The following is an 18,134-nucleotide window of genomic DNA, read 5'->3' on the forward strand; positions in this document are numbered from 1 at the left end:
GGGATTAGAGAGAGAAGTAGAGAATAGAAAATAGAATAGAAGAAAAAAAATAAACAAGAGATCTAAATGAATCTCAAGAATACTAGAAATCAAGTTCTATTCAAGACATGTCCATACATTATGAAGCAATCATAAAATCTTTTGTCAAGTCTGCCAAAGCCTTTACACAAGACAATGACAAAGCTCAATGATTCAAACTCTACATGTATGGCATGTAAACTCTGTTAAACATCCAAGATAAAGAGTCTAAACAATCCAAATGTCAATAGGATTAAATGATTTCTTGGTAGGAGAAGCCTAAGTACTTCTCCCAAGAGCACTATGTAATGATAGAACCTAAGAAGGTAAACAAAATCCTTCCTTGTATGGGACTCCAGACAAATGGTTCTTGGACTACCTAAACAATGTCTACAACTACTCTGAATCAATCTCCAAGCATTAGATCTCCTAGAACACCCTGTAGAAGCCTTGATTCACTTATAGCAGCCTACTGCCCTGTTTTAGATCATCAATAACAGCTTATAACAGTCCTTGACAAGAGCTTTCATGTACTTAAACTTCTCCTTTATAGTTGGAGATGGTTCTACCAAGGTACGGGACCAAGATTCAAGTGATAGAACTCTTCTGAAGCTTAAAAATTGAACCCCGAAGTGTTATGATTACTTTCAGCTCTGTTTTTACTATTCAAAAACTCTCTTCCCCTCTCCAAAAGCATGCTCCAAGTAGGCTCCTCCTTTCCCACTTGTGAGAGCTCTCTCCTTGTCTCACACTTGCCTTGCATGAGCTTCTTCCCTCCATCCAAGTATCAATCAAAGTAGACCCCCCTCAGCCTGTTTGCACTAGTTTTGACTGAAAATAGCCTCCTTTTCTTCACGCTTTTCTCCTTCTTGTTGATCAAGTGATTATTAAGTCATTTACGTGACTTCCTACTCCCTATCCCATGTCATATACCGTAGTACATATCACGACTTGCCAAGACTTTTAAAGACCCAAGTGTAGCATGATCCTGTCATATGACTCAGCGGAGATAAGTCCTACCTCCCTCTAAGGCACCCGACTTTTTGCCTTTTCACACCATAGACTAAAGATTGTATGACACCGTTCTATTGGTACATGGATTCCATGTCCTGAGCATTCTCTTCTTGAGTTCTTTGTCCTTTGCAGTGTCTCTCTTTTTGTCTCATGTTTGTGCAGTCTATTGCAGCAGTTTCCTACGCTTCCATCACTGCCCCCGCTACTGAGATGGTATCAAACGTCCATGTTAGGTTTTGTGGTGCTGATTTCTACTACTGCAGATCTGTGATTATCACTTTTTGCTGCTGATTCGAATTGTTCTTGACTGCTGTGACTGATTTTCCCACCTGGGCAATCCTTCCTGCTGCTGAACAGTCTGTTTTGAGCATAATCCAGTGCCAGTATTTTGGGTACAGCACCCTATGCTTTCGTGATTTGACCATGCACTTTGTGCTTTCTACCCTTTTACAAACTGGGCAGCAATTCTTTCAGGCTGTGTATAAAAGTTGCTTTCTGGGCTGCCAACTGTATGTTTAATCCTCTATTGGTTGTGGCTTTGTCTCCTATTTGCACTCTTCTCTTATTGCAGCAGTCAGTTTGTTTGATCAACTATAACGTACACTATGTGAACTCTTATATCATACCTCTTGGACTGAGTCTTGGAAATACTCTCTCTCTACACCTCTTCTTTACTTCATCTTCTCTCCTCCTCTATAATGGCACCTGCATGTTGTTCAATTTATGATAAGCTTAAGGGTCCAAATTATCTCACTTGGAGTGCCATGATGCTAGCTTGGTTTTGCAAAAGTGCTTGTGACATGTTGTTCCCTCTAAAAGTTCATGTTTCTGATGATGAGCTTTTTCAATTAAGGGCCAAGGTTTCTTCAAAGAGTATCTAGCTCTAATACCATGTAAAGAAATACTACAACATAAAATACAAGCATAATCGTATGACAAAGTACTGACTAACAATAGAACTCAATAGGGTCAAGGTAACTCAAAGACAATGAACATTGAAGATGAGTTAATTAATTAATAGATACGATGTTCCATGCAATAAAAACACTATGAAGTGATTGCAAAACCTCAAACTTCTGGTCTCTAAGGGACCAAGACAAAAAGTATGAGTTGGGGAGAGTATCATACTCTACACGTTTCCCAAAACGCAGCAAACAGTCTCCAAACGCAATCTACAAATCTCAAGAGTTTGAATCAAAGTGATTATGTCTGGAGCTCGAACAATGGGCAGCAAGGTAGAGATGATTAGGAGGATGTAGGTGACAGCAACTAGCTGCAAAACACAAGGCAGATGCTCCTAGAGATGAAGGTGACTGCTGTAAACTGCAAGCCCACACTGCAAATAAGTGACAACAGCAAATGCAAGTGTTGGCCAACTCTCTGACTACTGGCAATGGCGAGAAATAGAGTGGATAGGCTGGAAAGTGTAAAGAAATACCCTAACACAGAAACATAAACAGAAACCGTACGACTAATAAAAGAACACAATTAGGGTTAGGGTAACTCAAAGACAATGAACACAGTGAATGAATGAAGTGATATGACTATTAAATATACGATGCTCATGTAGCAAACACACTATGCAGTGAATGAATACTGAACCTCGAACTCTATCTCCAGGATCAGGGCAAGGGTAATGAGCTGGAGAGTGTGGCGTACTCTAAACAAATCCCGAATCGCAGCAAGGCAACCTCCGGATATCGAACACTAGCAAACGCAGGAATGAGAAGCTGGATCTGATGCAAACAGCAATGAGGAGAGAGAAATACTAAAAACACAGGAAAGGTAGCCTGCAGGAGAGAGAACTGCCAAACGCAGGCAGAACAGCCTCGCGATAGCCTGTAGGAGCTGGCGACTACTGGAGGAGAGAGAAAACTGCCAGTCGACAGCTGCAGCAACTGGGCGACAGCCTACAGGAAGCAAAAGTAGGGCTGTGATGATGTGGCAGGCTATCTATGCAGAAATAGCAGTCGCTTGGCTGGAATCAACTCCAAACTGTGTGAAGAGGACTGGAATTCAAGCGCCAATTGATGGAGACAACAATGGACAGCTGCAGCTGAGATATCCTCCGTGAACGAGGTGTGGGCAGCAAGCTAAAACACCTGAAATCTGCAAAAACGAGATTAGGGCTTAATGGAGGCCAACATACGTATTTATAGAAAGTTTGAGCCCTCCCAAGTGGATTTGTACTTATGGGACACAAAAACTCTCTAGGATTGTGTTTCTTTTAAATAAACAAGGTTTCTTCATTAATTAACCATGTTTTGGGGTTGTTTAAGTAAAGCTAATGCATTTTTAGCTCAACAAAAAGCTCCCACCTGCAGCACACATAGGGTCAGGAGGGCTGAAGATTGATCACCAAGAGCTGATGTAAGCTCGTCATCTACCATGAACTGAGGTATCTTCCAAGGAGGGACAAAGACAACAACCGAGAAGTAGGCGCCAACAGGAGGAAGACCCGAAAATGAGATTAAGGCTGAGCAAACAAGCTGCCTCCTATTTATAGATTAGTGGATCCTCCCAACTTAGGGTTTGGCTTATGGGACAGACACTCTCTAGGAAAGTTTGGTAATAATTAAGTTTTGGGGTTGTAATAAAGAGCTCAACAACATGTAATGTATTTCTTAGTTCAACATGAGGAGATGCAGATACGAATGAAATAGCTCTAGGGCTAGGGACAGTGCACGGGATGGAGGACTTACAAAGCAAGTGGCACAAACCCTAGGAGAGTTGAGCATGCCAAGAGGCAGCCCTCCATGCAAAACAGCAATGATGGGAAGACGAGAGGGCCTTGTGGCAAGATTTGGCCACCCTCCAAGGCTGCTACAGGTGGTATTGCTAGCGTCACCCAAGATAGAAGAAATCTGCCAAGCAAGAAGAGGCAAAAGGCAATCAAGAATAGGTGAAACTAAAGGAGTATGATCGAGTGTAACAGGACAGGCAGTAATGTCAAGCTCAAGTAACAAGAGCTAATTAAGAGCTAGGATTGTTTCTTATGGATGTTTTTAGATGGCTGCCGATAGGAAGGAACTTTTCACTCCAAGCTTAGTCTCTCTTCACCCTAGTATGATTCTTCGATAAGAGTGCCCTGTAAAGACCATGCTCATGTAGTTAGTGCACACATAATCTGAGTTTTCTAAGTACCAATTCATGTAGTTAAGATCATGCTTGAAATCCAGTGCTATACTTGATAGTTGCATGTTGCTTCATAATTACATCCTCGAGCAGGTCTCAATGTTCTCTTTGAGGAGAGATCCTTGATCAAGCCTCAACATCCGCTATTGGGGAAAAGTGCTACTTATTTCCCTATGGCCTAGTTCCATTGCATATAATGGTTTCTCAGTCCGTTTTTCTCCTGATCTAGGGGTAATTATCCTCATATTTGTTGAGTGGAGGGTACCAGCAAATTTATTGCCCCAATTACTTTAGTTCATGACACTGGCACATCCCAAGTCACTTTTAACTTACTGAGTTTCTCCCTCCCACTATAATCTTCAAGGAATTCTTGCATGGACTTAAGGCAACACTTGCTTATACCTGTGAGAGCAAGAGTGGCCTAAGCACATGTTTGGCTTGCCTAGATGGACTAGAGGTAGGCTTGCGGGGTGAGCCTACTGTAAAGCAGTGACACTCGTGATGAGCTGAGATTGCTTACACAAATGCCAAAAGGAAATGACGCTTTATAAAGTCAAATTGAAAAGATTGAAGAGTTCAAATATCTGCAAGATGGGAATTTGTACTTATGTTGCATATAACATTGCAAGCAATGTGTTGAAGTAAATTAGTAAATTACTCATATACAGTACAAACTGGCAGTGTTAAGTACGAGCATGAAAGACTTTGATCACTGGGGATGTTTATCTGAAAAAAATGGTATGACTTGGCCAGAAACTGAAGCATTTAGAAAGTTGCAAGAAAGACAAAGAAACAGAAAGGCAAGTAAAAGGTTGCAGCCAACTGTGGAAGGTTTCTAAGAATAGCAGGCATTCTAGAAACTGAAACCAATCACTTCTCTCCAAAAAGATCCTACCAACAGCAAGCTTATGTCACAGAAAAATAGTGTCCACAGGAACTTAAGCTTACCTATCAATCATGATCATCTGCGGATTCATATCAATACTACAGAATCTTCTTATCTTCGCATGAAGCGTCTGCATTGCAACCCAACCATCAGAAGACTTTGTAGAAAGCACTTGAATAAGAATCAGCATGCAACTGCTAATGAAGAATATACTCTATTCAGGAGGCAGCACTACTTTGAGTCTACCAAGAGCAGGGAGAAGCCAGGAAAGAGTAATTGCTAACTCACCTACCCATGTTAGCACAACTACAGCTACCAAATTCCAAAAACATTGTCACATACAAACAGAGTACTAATGAGTTGATTAAGAACTGTCTAGGCACAGGTCATGGCCAGTCAAGACAACAAGCAGTCAGAAAAACATGCATGCCTTAGGACAAGCAGCCTAGGAAAGTTGTGAAATGGCATCTCCAGGCAGGTCCTGCAGAGGTGGCACTTGACCAAGCGCATGGACCAGGCAGAAGTCCAGGCATTAAATAAGGAAAACATTTGACCAGCAAGTAGTGAGACATCAACACTGCCATGCAACAAGTGTAACAGACGGGGGCTAAGAGCCAACATGCACATGGCAGTAAGGTCATGGCTACACAAAGGCAACCCAACTCTGATAGTTAGCTAAGGGCCCACACGTCAGTTAATCTAGGGCCAACATGTCAGTCAAAGCTACGGCCATATCATTTGTCTTGCCAAGGCACTATAGAGGGTATATACGCAGCCAAGACAACATGATCACGCATAGCAAACTCATAGTTGTCAAGTATGAAAAGTATGGTATGGTACGGTACGATAAAATACGGTACTAAATGGTACCTTAAGATTTTATAAGGTATGGTACGATAGTAGTACGAAAAAAAAAATAACTTCATTATTTTGAACTATAGATGATAGAACAGATGTTTAAAGTCTGAATAGCAATGCTATTGGAGTATATAAGATGAATACTTGAGGGTAACACGCCAAAACCTCTATGGCATATGCCACATGCGTAACATGTGCTACAACTTACAAGTACATACATAGGAGTGGATACATCATACATGAATGATCATACAAATAAGAGGCATGTATGCTTGAGAGAGAGAAAGTTGAGAGAGGGAGAGGCGAGAGAGAGAGAAGAGAGAGAGAGAGAGATGAAATGACATAAGATGCTTTATTAACGTCTACAAGAGGCCAAAATGACCTGTGAGACCAACAATTACCAAACAAACCACCAAAGGTTTTGGTAAAAGATTTATGAATTTTGTTATGGTTTTGTTTGGCATTGCTAAGGCTAAAGTAGCTACCGAAGGTACATTCACTAATTCATGTACTCTCAGAAGGTACATAAGGCCAAGCTATCCTCTGGCCTAGTTTTATTAGCAATGTGTACTAATGCTTTGGGTTGGGTGGTGCAAAATGAGCTGTGAACAAAGGTAAAATCAATAGGATTAAGTTACTTGATGATTCTCAAATCGTGCTGAATTTATTTATTGATGACACTAACATACTGTGAAAAATGATGAGACATCAATTAGAAACGTTTGAAACTGCTTGAATACCTTATGTATGGCCTTTGGCTCTAGGATAAATCATAACAAAACATGTATGAGGAGTCTAATCAAGCTTCCACCCCCTTTCTTGGTTGATCAATCAAGGCTACAAAATCACCACCACTACCACAACAACAACAGTCAACAACCCAAACCACCACCACCAACAACAGCCATGCCCAAAAAAAAACCCCCAAAAAAAGTGCTTGTTTTTTTTGTACGAATTAGTACGGTACGGTTCGTACTATACCGTAAAGTATGAACTAGTTCGTACTATGTACAAGTGCAACTATTAGCAAACTTCCCACCAAAGTTCCTCTCTCCTGTCTATTATCGACAAAAGTGCAACTGCCTACAACTAATCATGAGCAACAATGAGCTCTCCACCCAGCCATAGCCACCTTCTAGACCAAGCTTGCTTTACTAGGATCCTGCTTTGATCTAGGATGCTAACCACTGATCCAAGATCGTATTAGATGCCTACTTTAAGGCTCATCGCACTAAAGCAACCCTTGGCCCACTTGTTCTATAAGCCTCTTAAAGCTACCCCCTTGTACATCGAATTTCTTTTGTACTTTTACAAAGTTTTGAGAGATTCTCCACTAGTATTCTCTTATATTTGAAAGGTAAAGCCCCAGTGGAAGCACACAAGTTGACACAAGAGCTATGGCAAATGAAGCAAGGAAGCAAGAGAAAGAGACACCATATGTGGGAACTCCAATAGTCACAATATATAATCAACCTTCTGTTATTCAATAGTCACTGAAAAAATAAAGAATAAAGTGATAGTGATAAGCACCCACCACCTCTAGTGTACAGTTGTGCAATCACAACGTGTAGTAAATACACGGCGCAGGCACAGGTTTCTTTACCCCAACAACCTCCCACTTAAAGACGAATGTGCCTAGAGTGAGGAGAGAACAAGAAAAGTGATAAAGTATAAATATACATGAAGTACAATAGGATGAGAAATAAACGTCATCTCATCCTATGCCCATCATCTTCCTAAGTAATGCAAAACATTCTGCTAAGAGACTTTTAGTGAGCAAATCTGTAGGATTGTTGTCAATCGAGATCTTAACAAGCTTAACAGACTTGTCCTCTACCACCTCCCTGATGAAGTGATAGCGCACCTCAATGTACATTGTCTTCGCATGGAAGACCGGATTCTTGGCCAACTAAATAGCACTCATAGAATCTAAATGCATTATAAGAGTAACAATAATACCAAGGTCTACCATCAAACGGCCTAACCATAGGGTCTCCTTGCAAGCCTCAGTGGTTGCAATATACTCTATCTCAATCATAGATAAGACTGTGCATTCTTGCACCCTGGACATCCAAGAAACAACACCTCCAACAAATGTGAAGACAAACTTGAACATATTTGCACATATTTGCACATATTTGCACTGCCTTTCAAATACCTCATAAAACCCTTAACAACATCTCAATATCGCCAACCAGCTATAGTCATACAGCGTACCACAACTCTGTCAGATGGGAGAGGATCGAGGTGCAGCTGAAGTGCAGTAGACAGTGTGAGAGTGAGAGACAGAGTTGAGCACGATACCCAATGCAATAGTACTGAATAGAGTGTGAGCTGAAAATACAAATGATAACCCTTATACCTTAGAGTTATAAGGGGCTGTTCACACCCGAACACAGTAAGTGCCCGTAAGTGTGCACCACAAGCACATACAAAATAGTACACATAATCTGGGGGAAAAAACCTCTCCTACCGAGAGTAAAAAGTGCCCCAGTGTCCTAGTGATCACCCGCACACTCCCATATGAGCGTAGGCGTAAGTAAGGCGTGTGAGATACCCAACAAACCCCCCTGGAGTGAAGAGTGATCAAGTGTACAAGGATCATCCGCCACCAAAGGGCGTCAAATTCAAAGCATCGCGAAATGCTTCAAATTTTTCTCGTGGAAGAGCTTTGGTGAAGATGTCTGCCACATTGCTGGTGGTAGGACAGTAGACAAGGCTGATATCACCTGCATGTAGCCTCTCTCTGACAAAGTGGTAGTGAATCTCTATGTGTTTCGTGCGAGCATGAAACACAGGGTTCCGTGCCACTGCAATGGCACTCTGACTGTCAGTATATAAAGGAGTAGGCTCCGTAACAGATACATCCAAATCAGCAAGTAAGCGTCTAAGCCATACACACTCAACTGCAGTAGTGAAGGCTGCCTTGTACTCAGCTTCACATGACGACGTGGCAACAGTGGATTGTTTCTTGCTAAGCCAAGAAATGCATGACGAGCCAAGAAAGAAACAATTGCCACTAGTGGAGTGACGAGTATCAAAATCACCAGCCCAATCAGAGTCACTGTAAGCATGTAACTGCAGTGGTCCCCCCTTGGCATAAAGCAATCCAAGAGCTCTAGTACCCTGCAAGTAACGAAACACACGCTTCACAGCTTGCCAATGCGACATACGAGGCTGATGCATGTACCTGCTCAAAACTGAAACGGCAAACTGTATGTCTGGCCGAGTGTGGCATAGATAGATGAGACATCCCACTGCTGGAGCATAAGTATGGATATCAAACAAATCACTGTCATCATGTAATGACAGTTTGAGCCCAGGTTCCATGGGTGTACAAACTGGCTTGCAATCCTGTAAGCCAAACTTCTCAAGAAGTTGCCCAATGTACCTTGACTGACATAATCCAATGCCTCTAGCATCATGTACAAACTGGATGCCCAAGTAATAGTGCAAAATACCCAAGTCAGACATGTCAAAAGTTTGCTGTAAATTATTTTTGAATGCTGAAATCTGATCAGCACGTGTTCCAGTGAGCAAAAGGTCGTCTACATATAGACACAAAATCAGCATGGATCCCCCCTCTTTATGTACATAAAGGGTAGACTCAGATGGGCTGTTTACAAACCCCTGACTAAGCAAGAAGGCATCTATCTTTGCGTACCAAGCTCGTGGAGCTTGTTTCAAACCATATAGAGCTTTTTTCAGCTTGCATACTAAATTTTCTGAGCCTTCAACTGCAAAACCAATGGGCTGCTGTACATACACTTCTTCCTGAAGTTCCCCATGTAAGAATGCAGTCTTTATATCCAGCTGATGCACTTTCCAACCAAAATGTGCAGCCAAGGCAATCATAGACCGAATGGTCGTCATACGGGAGGTAGGAGCAAAGGTCTCCTCATAGTCAATGCCCTTTTTCTGTGCGTAGCCTTTAGCTACCAGCCGTGCCTTGTACTTATCTATGGATCCATCTGCATTCCTTTTCAATTTGTAGACCCATTTCGTACCAATGGCACGCTTGCCAACTGGCAAAGACACCAAATCCCAAGTATGATTCTTATGAATAGAATCCAATTCAGCTTGCATGGCTGCCATCCAATGCACACTATGTCGTGCATCCTTAAAACATTCAGGCTCCTCATTATCATGAGTACATGCTGCCATAACCAACTCCATGGAATGTGCTGAATCATGCAGTCGAGTTTGCCTTCGAGTACGACCAGCCAAGGGTGTTTCCAAATGACTATCTCTCATAGTCTGCGTGTACCATCTAGGCACCTGTCTTGCTTCCTGACTGTGTACAAGTTCCTGCTGAATTTCAGTTTCAGCAATGTGCTGATTTACTGCATGTTCCATAGGAGCAGCTGGCTGAACATTAGGTTCATTTGCTGAAGTACCAGCTGAATCACCAAATGTGATGGGCAGCAGCCCTTCAAAGACATCACGGGCAGCCTGATATGTATCAAAACCAGCCAAGGATAATTCTGATTTTTCATCAAATACAACATCCCTGCTGACAAAAACCTTCTTGGTCACGGGATCATAGAGTCTGTAGCCTTTGCTTTCGCTGCTATATCCCATAAAGATGCATTTTACAGCCTTGTTGTCCAACTTCTTTCGAAGTACCTGTGGAATATGGGCATATGCAAGACACCCAAAAGTACGGAAGTGGCCAACAGAAGGTTTGCGGCTGTGCCAAGCCTCAAAAGGTGTGACGGTTTTCAAGGCCTTGGTAGGGCATCTGTTCAAAATGTGGCAAGCGCACATGACGGCTTCCATCCAAAAACTATGAGGCAAACTCTTTGCCTTCAGCATACATCTGGCCATCTCCATGAGTGACCGATTTTTCCTCTCTGCTACCCCATTCTGCTGTGGAGTATATGCAGTAGTGTACTGATGGATAATGCCCTTCTGCTGCAAATAAGAATTCAGCATAGAGGACATGTATTCCCCCCCTCGGTCCGAACGGAGAGTCTTAATCTTGCAACCAGACTGAGTTTCCACAAGTGCACTGAAAGCCAAAAATGCATCATACACTTCTGACTTCTTTTTCAAGCAGTAGACCCAGCACAAACGTGTAAAGTCATCAATAAATGTTACAAAATAGTAACAACCACCCAATGACTGTGTCTGCATGGGCCCACAAACATCCGAATGCACAAGCTGCAATCTGGCTGTTGCTCTAAAAGCAACATCACGGGGAAAAGAGAAACGATGCATTTTCCCCAAAATGCAACCCTCGCATAAATGCTCAGGAGGTCTCTCCAAGAGAGGTAATCCATCCAACATCTGAGTACGCTGTAATAGCATCAAGCTGCCATAGTTTACATGCCCCAAACGAGCATGCCATAACTCTGCCTCTAACATAGCAGGAGTAAGAGTGGATGTCAAATATGCAGACTGATCTACCGAAAGAGCATCCAACTCATATAACCCATGACACAGAGAACCTGTCAAGACCAATGTCATGTGTTCCTTGTCACGGACCATGCAACGGTCATCATCAAAGGTGACCTGCAAACCACAACGTGCCATAGAAGAAATGGAAAGCAGATTCTTCTTAATGCCAGGCACATACAAAGCATCCTGTAGGCGGAGAATAGAGCCATCAATGGCTGTAAGCTGAATCTCCCCAATACCACGAACAGGGTATGATGCATTATTAGCACACTGAACAGACTTCCCAACGGGAGGTGCACCAAGAGAAGCAAACAAATCTCTACGAGATGTGATATGCCGTGAAGCACCACTGTCAAAGAACCAAGTGTCAGCATCTTCTGTAGAGCTAAATGCTCTATCAGCCCAAGAGACATCATAACTGCAAGTGTAAAAACAATAGTCCCTGTCTGCAACAAAGGACGCGGACTCACTAGCAGTGGAAGGAGCTGCAGAAACAGACATCCCTGACTCCTTCTTCTTCTCTTTGGCGATGCGCTTCCTGCACTCAGTGATGTAGTGGCCAGGCTTCTTGCAGTAATGGCATTTTCCTTTCTTGGCTTGCGTGCCCCCCTGTTTCTGACTTGTCTGTGAAGTGTTACTACTACCAGAACTCTGCGAAGCATTTTTCCCTTGGCTGTTTTTACCCTTCTGCCTTGACATAAAAGCCTGCTCAGAGGCTATACCATCCACACCACTGTTCCGTCTAGTTTGTTCCTCCTCTAGAAGCAAACTGACAAGCTGAATGAAAGTGATGGGCTCTTTCGAAATCCTCATAGTGAGGTTCAAGGCAGTATGAAAAGCCAAGTAAGAGGGAGGCAGTGAATTCAATGTCGTAGAAATCAGCTGCGCATCTGAGTAGTACTCATCCACATTCATGAGTTGCTCCCGCAAGTCCTGAATTTTGTTGAGATGATCCTGCATAGAATCACCCTCATTCATCTTTAGAGTCTCTAGCTCTTTCTTCAAGAAAGAGATGCGAGTCTCATTCTTTCCTGCAAACATCTGCTCCAATATCAACCAAGCTTCTTGTGAAGAAGCTGCTGAACGAATATGAGGAATGATAGAACGCTGAACTGCCAATGCAATCAGCGACATAGCCTGTGCATCCCGTGTATCCCAAGTTTTCTGAGCTGCAGTTCTTGGGGGAAGTGGCTGAGCGGGGTGAGGTGGAGGGGGCTGAGGTTGCCCTCTTGCACGTCCTCCTGGAGGAGGAGTAGCGGGAGCCACAACTCCCGGTCGTGCTTCCTCTCCACTGACATAATCCCACAAATTTTTGGCCACTAATACATTCTTCATCATGAAAGACCAAAGGGAATAATTGTTCCCATCCAATCGGTCTTCCTTGGACACATAGGTGAATACATCTCCTCCCTGATTTGCCATTATTTCCCAAAAGGTAATAGAGCAATGTCAATGCAGTACGGGCTGGAAATCTGCAAATTTCCAGAAATTGCAGCAAACACAAGTCTGCAATTAATGTGCAAAGGGTACTCTGTCAAAAAAAAACTGTCACTGATGCACGCTTCCCAAGGTGCAATTAGTGCTCAGCAGCACTAAAACATCAAAAGCCCCAAAATTTTCTGCCCAAAATTTCTGTCACAAATGTCTGTTACAAAAGCCCCAAAATGTGCATTCAATGTGTCACAGACAGACACAGCACGTTTCCCAATGCTGAAAACTGAACCTGCTGTTCAGCACGTTTCCCAATGCTGAAAACTGAACCTGCTGTTCAGCACGTTTCCCAATGCTGAAAACTGAACCTGTTGCACGAACTCCTGTGTAAAAGAAAAGTGCAGAATGTTACCTCTGCGTGTTGATGACGGGCACGATTCCCGAGATAATGACTGCTGGGTACAGTCGGACTGACGCACAGGTACAGGCGTGCAGGTCCAGTGACACGCGCAGGCAGGACTGGGCGCGCGCTGGGCAGAGGAGGCGGTACCCAGGACTGGGTGGTGGAGACAGGTGTCGCGCTGGCAGCTGGAGCTGACGGCACAGGCTAGCTCAGCGCAGGGAGGCTGCGCAGGCAGGACTGGGCGAAGGGGCACTCTGGGCAGACACAGGGCAGAGGACTCGCTGGGCAGAGGTGGCAGCACGCAGGTACAGGTGGCGCGCTGATTGTTGGAGCTGCACGCTGGGCAGAGGAGTCGTCTGGTGCTGCGCGCTGACGGACTGAGCAGGAACAGGCGGCTGGGGCAGAACTGGCGGGGGCTGCAGACTGCAGACTGAAGACTGCTCTGAGCCGAGCTCTGATACCAAATGTCAGATGGGAGAGGATCGAGGTGCAGCTGAAGTGCAGTAGACAGTGTGAGAGTGAGAGACAGAGTTGAGCACGATACCCAATGCAATAGTACTGAATAGAGTGTGAGCTGAAAATACAAATGATAACCCTTATACCTTAGAGTTATAAGGGGCTGTTCACACCCGAACACAGTAAGTGCCCGTAAGTGTGCACCACAAGCACATACAAAATAGTACACATAATCTGGGGGAAAAAACCTCTCCTACCGAGAGTAAAAAGTGCCCCAGTGTCCTAGTGATCACCCGCACACTCCCATATGAGCGTAGGCGTAAGTAAGGCGTGTGAGATACCCAACAAACTCCCATTGCAAATGCTATGTTAATACAAGTGGCTATCGTGGGATATATCAAACTGCCCACTACGGATACATACAGGAATTTGGCCATTTCGGCATTGTACTCATCTAACTAGGGATAATCAGCTTGAATGACCTTCATATGGGAAGATAAAGGAAATTCAATAGGCTTAACGTCTTGCATATGAAATCGCTCAAGCACCTTCTCTATGTATGCCTGCTATGACAAGTAAAAAAGTCCCTTAGAGCGATCACGCTTGATACGCATACCAACAATATGTGAAGCTTGCACAATGTCCTTCATCTCAAAGCTCTTCTTGAGCTGAGTATTCAAAGTATCCAACCCATCGTAAGCACTCCCAGCAATCAGCATATCATCGACATAAAATACTAAGATAATAAGGCTACCATCACAGGTCTTCTTTATGTATAAACAAAATCCACATCACTGCGAGTATATCCCTATAAATGCATAAAAGCATCAAACTTATGGTACCATTCCCTAGGTGTTTGCTTAAGGCTGAAAAGACTTTTTATCAACTTGTATACTAAGCGTTTCCTACCCTTTTCCATAAAGCCCTTAGGCTACTTCATCTATATATATATATATATATATATATATATATATATATATATATATATATATATATATATATATTCTAATGCAAATCCCCATATAGGAAAGCTGTTTTCACATCCATCTGATGAAGGTACAAATCTAACTATGCAACCAAGGCCAAAACCAATCATAGGGTAGTTATCTTAACTACAGAAGAAAAGATATCATCAATATCAATGCCATGCTCTTGCTTAAAATCCTTAGCAACCAGTCCGAACTTATATACTGGCTTGGGGTGTCCAAGGGTACTCTTCAACTTGTACATCCATTTGCATAGCAATCATGTTTCCCACTAGGCAAAGGAACCAAATCCCATGTATGGTTTTTTTGCAATGAATCAAACTCAAACTGCATGGCCCTCTCCCAAGAGTAACTATTACCTCTATGCATGGCCCTCTCATAAGTAAGGGACTCATCAAAATCTGCCACCATAACATAGTCCATGAAAGGGACAAATCAATGAAGCTGACATCTATCTCTAGTAGATTGTCTCCAAAACAATAGTTGAGCATATACATCCTATCCAACACCATGATCATGGGCCACTAGTGAAGAGTGCGAGAGAAAGCAATCTGAATATGCGCGTCAATCAAAGTATGTGCAGTTGTTGAGTGAGCAGTGAGTGAGAGTAAAGAGTCGAGGGATAGGTATATACCAATATGGTACACAAAGAATAGAAGAATATATTTGTACTTAGGGTACATTACACTTACACCCGCAAGGGTGTGTTCACATGCGTAATATAATATACACACGCAAGTAGGGTGAGGGCCTTTACACCCAACAACCTCCCACTTAAAGGTCCTAGACGAACTTTTAACCACCTCCCACTAGTCGAATGCAATACTCATCTTGAGCCTTTGCAAGACTTTTAGTGAGAACATCTGCAAGGCTATCCTGTGTTTTGATTTTAGTCAGTGTGACTAGACCATCATCCAGAACCTATCTGATAAAGAGATACCATACATCAATATATTTGGTACGTGCATGAAACATGGAATTCTTAGCTAGGCATACAGCACTCAAGCTATCACATCCAAGTACAGGTATTTTAATAGGCAACCCAAAATCCTTAACCAAATGACCAAGCCAAACAGCTTCTTTCGAAGCTTCAGTGGCTAAGTGGTAGAAAGTGCTACTATCTTTTGCAATCTAGAGGACCAAGAAACAACTCCACTAGTCAAGGTAAATATGTACCCGCTAGTAGACTTGCGAGTATCCAAGTCACCTGCCATGTCTGCATCACAATTCCCCTATAGATCTAGCATATCTTTTCCATAGCAAGTACATTTTCTTTATGTCCTTAAGGTACTGTAAGATCCATCTCACTGCTTTTCAATGTGCTTTGCCAGGATTTGACATAAACTTTCTCATAACTCCCACTACATGAGCAATGTTAAGTCTCATGGAAACCATGGCATACATGAGTGAACCACAAGCTGAAGCATAAGGAACACCCTTCATAGAGTTGGTTGCCTTATCTTTTGGGCATATACCAAGTGGCTTAGCAGTGGCTACTTCTCAACTCAATAAGCACTCAACAAGGCTCAGCTAAGCCTTGGGAAGCTTCTCAACCAGCCAAGAGAAGAAAAGACTCAATGTATACCTAAGGAGGAAGAAACAATGCTTGCTATAAAACCTTAAGCTAAAGCTTTGAATCCAGACTGAAACAAAAGATGAAGAAGCTCCTCGAACGCCCACTTTGATACCAGTTGAATGGTAGAGCCCGAGTGGAAACACACAAGTGGAAGCAAGAGCTATGGTGAATGGAGTAAGAGAACAAGAGTGGGAGATACTGTATGTACGAACTCCAACAGTCATAATGTGCCAACCTTCCCTTATTCAAAAGTCACTAAAAAAATATAGAATTAAGTGACAGTCATTGGCACCCACCACCTACAATGTACAGGTGTGGGGTCATGGTATGTGTAGTAAACAAGAGTGGCATAGGCATAAGCGCCTTTACCCCCAACAATATTCTCATTTGAATTGTACATCAATGCTGGAAAGGGTCTTAGAACATAACATGTGATAAAATTACTGTTTGGTAAAGGATGACATGGTTTGTTTTGATGTTGAAGATGCTTTTATGAGCTGAAGGAGAACATCAACCTGGCAACCTCACCACCCACACCTGTCTCAGGAAAGGCATTTCGGTCTGAATTCTGACTATGGAAGGAAGTTTTAGATATAAGGGCATCTTGGTAAATTTCCTTTGATGTAAGGGATATTTGGAGATTATAACAACAATGTGAGAAAAACATGGCAATTTTTCTGCACTGCAATCTCACTACCCATACCTGTTTCAGGAAAGGCACTTTGGTCTGAATTCTGACTGTGGAAGGAAGTTTTAGATATAAGGGCATCTTGGTAAATTTTCTTTGATGTGAGAGACATTTGGAGATTATAACAACAATGTGAGGAAAACATGGCAAATTTTACTGTACTTATGTTTGGATTCTGACAATGGAAGGAAGTTTTAGACAGTGACATGTGAAGATTATAACAACAATATGACTATTGTCATTTCAAAGAAATAAAGTACATTTTCACAATACAAGGGGTATTTTTGAAATTCAAGGAAAGCACATGGGTATATTGGTAAATTTTGATGCAACAGGCATTGCTAGAATTTTGATAATCACCCAATATATCACTTCAAGAATATCATGGCTCAGATGAAATAAAGCTATACATGTACAACTTAATGTATGGTGGCTACCTTCAAAGCTGCCAAAAAATCAAAACTGCTGTTACAGCAAATGTAACAAAACCGTTTGAGGCAACCTATAAAGACCTCATCTTCACCATCCCCTTCTCTTGATCCTTGCAATAAAGTGGTCAATCCTCCATGCTGTGCTTCTGTAACACCATTTGAGACAACTCATGAAAATCTCATCATCATCATCCTGCCCACTTGAGAGTCAACATAATGCTTGTTGGGCTTCTCTAAGATCAAAAACATGCAAAGGCATGGACTAAAATATGATTGGCTAAACTCTAGATTGCCTCTTTTTTCCTGACTAGCATCCTTAGAAAAGAACACATTGATTTTGAATCAACACTTCAAAGGACAAGTTCACTTTTTACGAAATGTAAAACTTTAACCTGTCACATTACACGCACCACGAGCTTCATTTATCCGTATCTGAAGTACATTTACCAACCGCAGCATGTCAAAATGGCAGTCTAGGTCAATCATCAGGACGACACCTTCTGTTCCACCATAAACAACACCATCCACCTGCTTGGGTAATATACATGCAACTGCTGCCTGCAAAACATCAAGAACCCTCCATTTAGCAGAGAAGGTATTTCATGAGCACCTTTATCAAGCAGCTTGGGAGAAACACAAGGAAATGTTGCCTGCAAAACATCTGAATCATTTCTTGGAGTTATGTGCAAGCTCAAAGTCAGAAATAAATTTTTTTCTATTTGCTGATCTTTACATTGAATGTGAGAAAACTTTGAGAATATATCAAAACTTTCTGGAAATAGATCTGTGGCAAAATCCTTCAGAGTAATAACCTTCTCATAGAGTCAGACAATACTTGTTTGTAACTGCAAT

General features: G+C 42.4%; 1 protein-coding gene across 11 annotated transcripts in view; it reads right to left on the bottom strand.

Annotated features, from left to right (window-relative positions):
• XRCC2 (homolog of X-ray repair cross complementing 2 (XRCC2)) overlaps positions 1-18,134 on the bottom strand; it is a 145,738-nt gene that overhangs the window by 68,313 nt on the left and 59,291 nt on the right. For 9 of the 11 annotated variants that reach the window (XR_015693359.1, XM_087694459.1, XM_087694460.1 and 6 more), the window contains exons 2-4: positions 17,675-17,840; positions 17,289-17,428; positions 5,116-5,183 (exon numbers count right to left, since the gene is read on the bottom strand). Coding sequence is in view for 10 of the 11 variants with exons in the window: in XM_087694459.1 (XP_087550585.1) it covers positions 5,116-5,183; positions 17,289-17,428; positions 17,675-17,840 (374 nt within the window). In the remaining variant the exon portion in view is untranslated. The remainder of the gene's footprint in view (positions 1-5,115; positions 5,184-17,288; positions 17,429-17,674; positions 17,841-18,134) is intronic. The other 2 variants (XM_087694462.1, XM_087694463.1) reach the window with 1 other exon arrangement.

The sequence above is a fragment of the Lygodium microphyllum genome, chromosome 15 (assembly GCF_053477565.2).
Source record: "Lygodium microphyllum isolate KBCC chromosome 15, Lygodium_microphyllum_v1.1.10, whole genome shotgun sequence".
Taxonomy (NCBI): domain Eukaryota; kingdom Viridiplantae; phylum Streptophyta; class Polypodiopsida; order Schizaeales; family Lygodiaceae; genus Lygodium; species Lygodium microphyllum.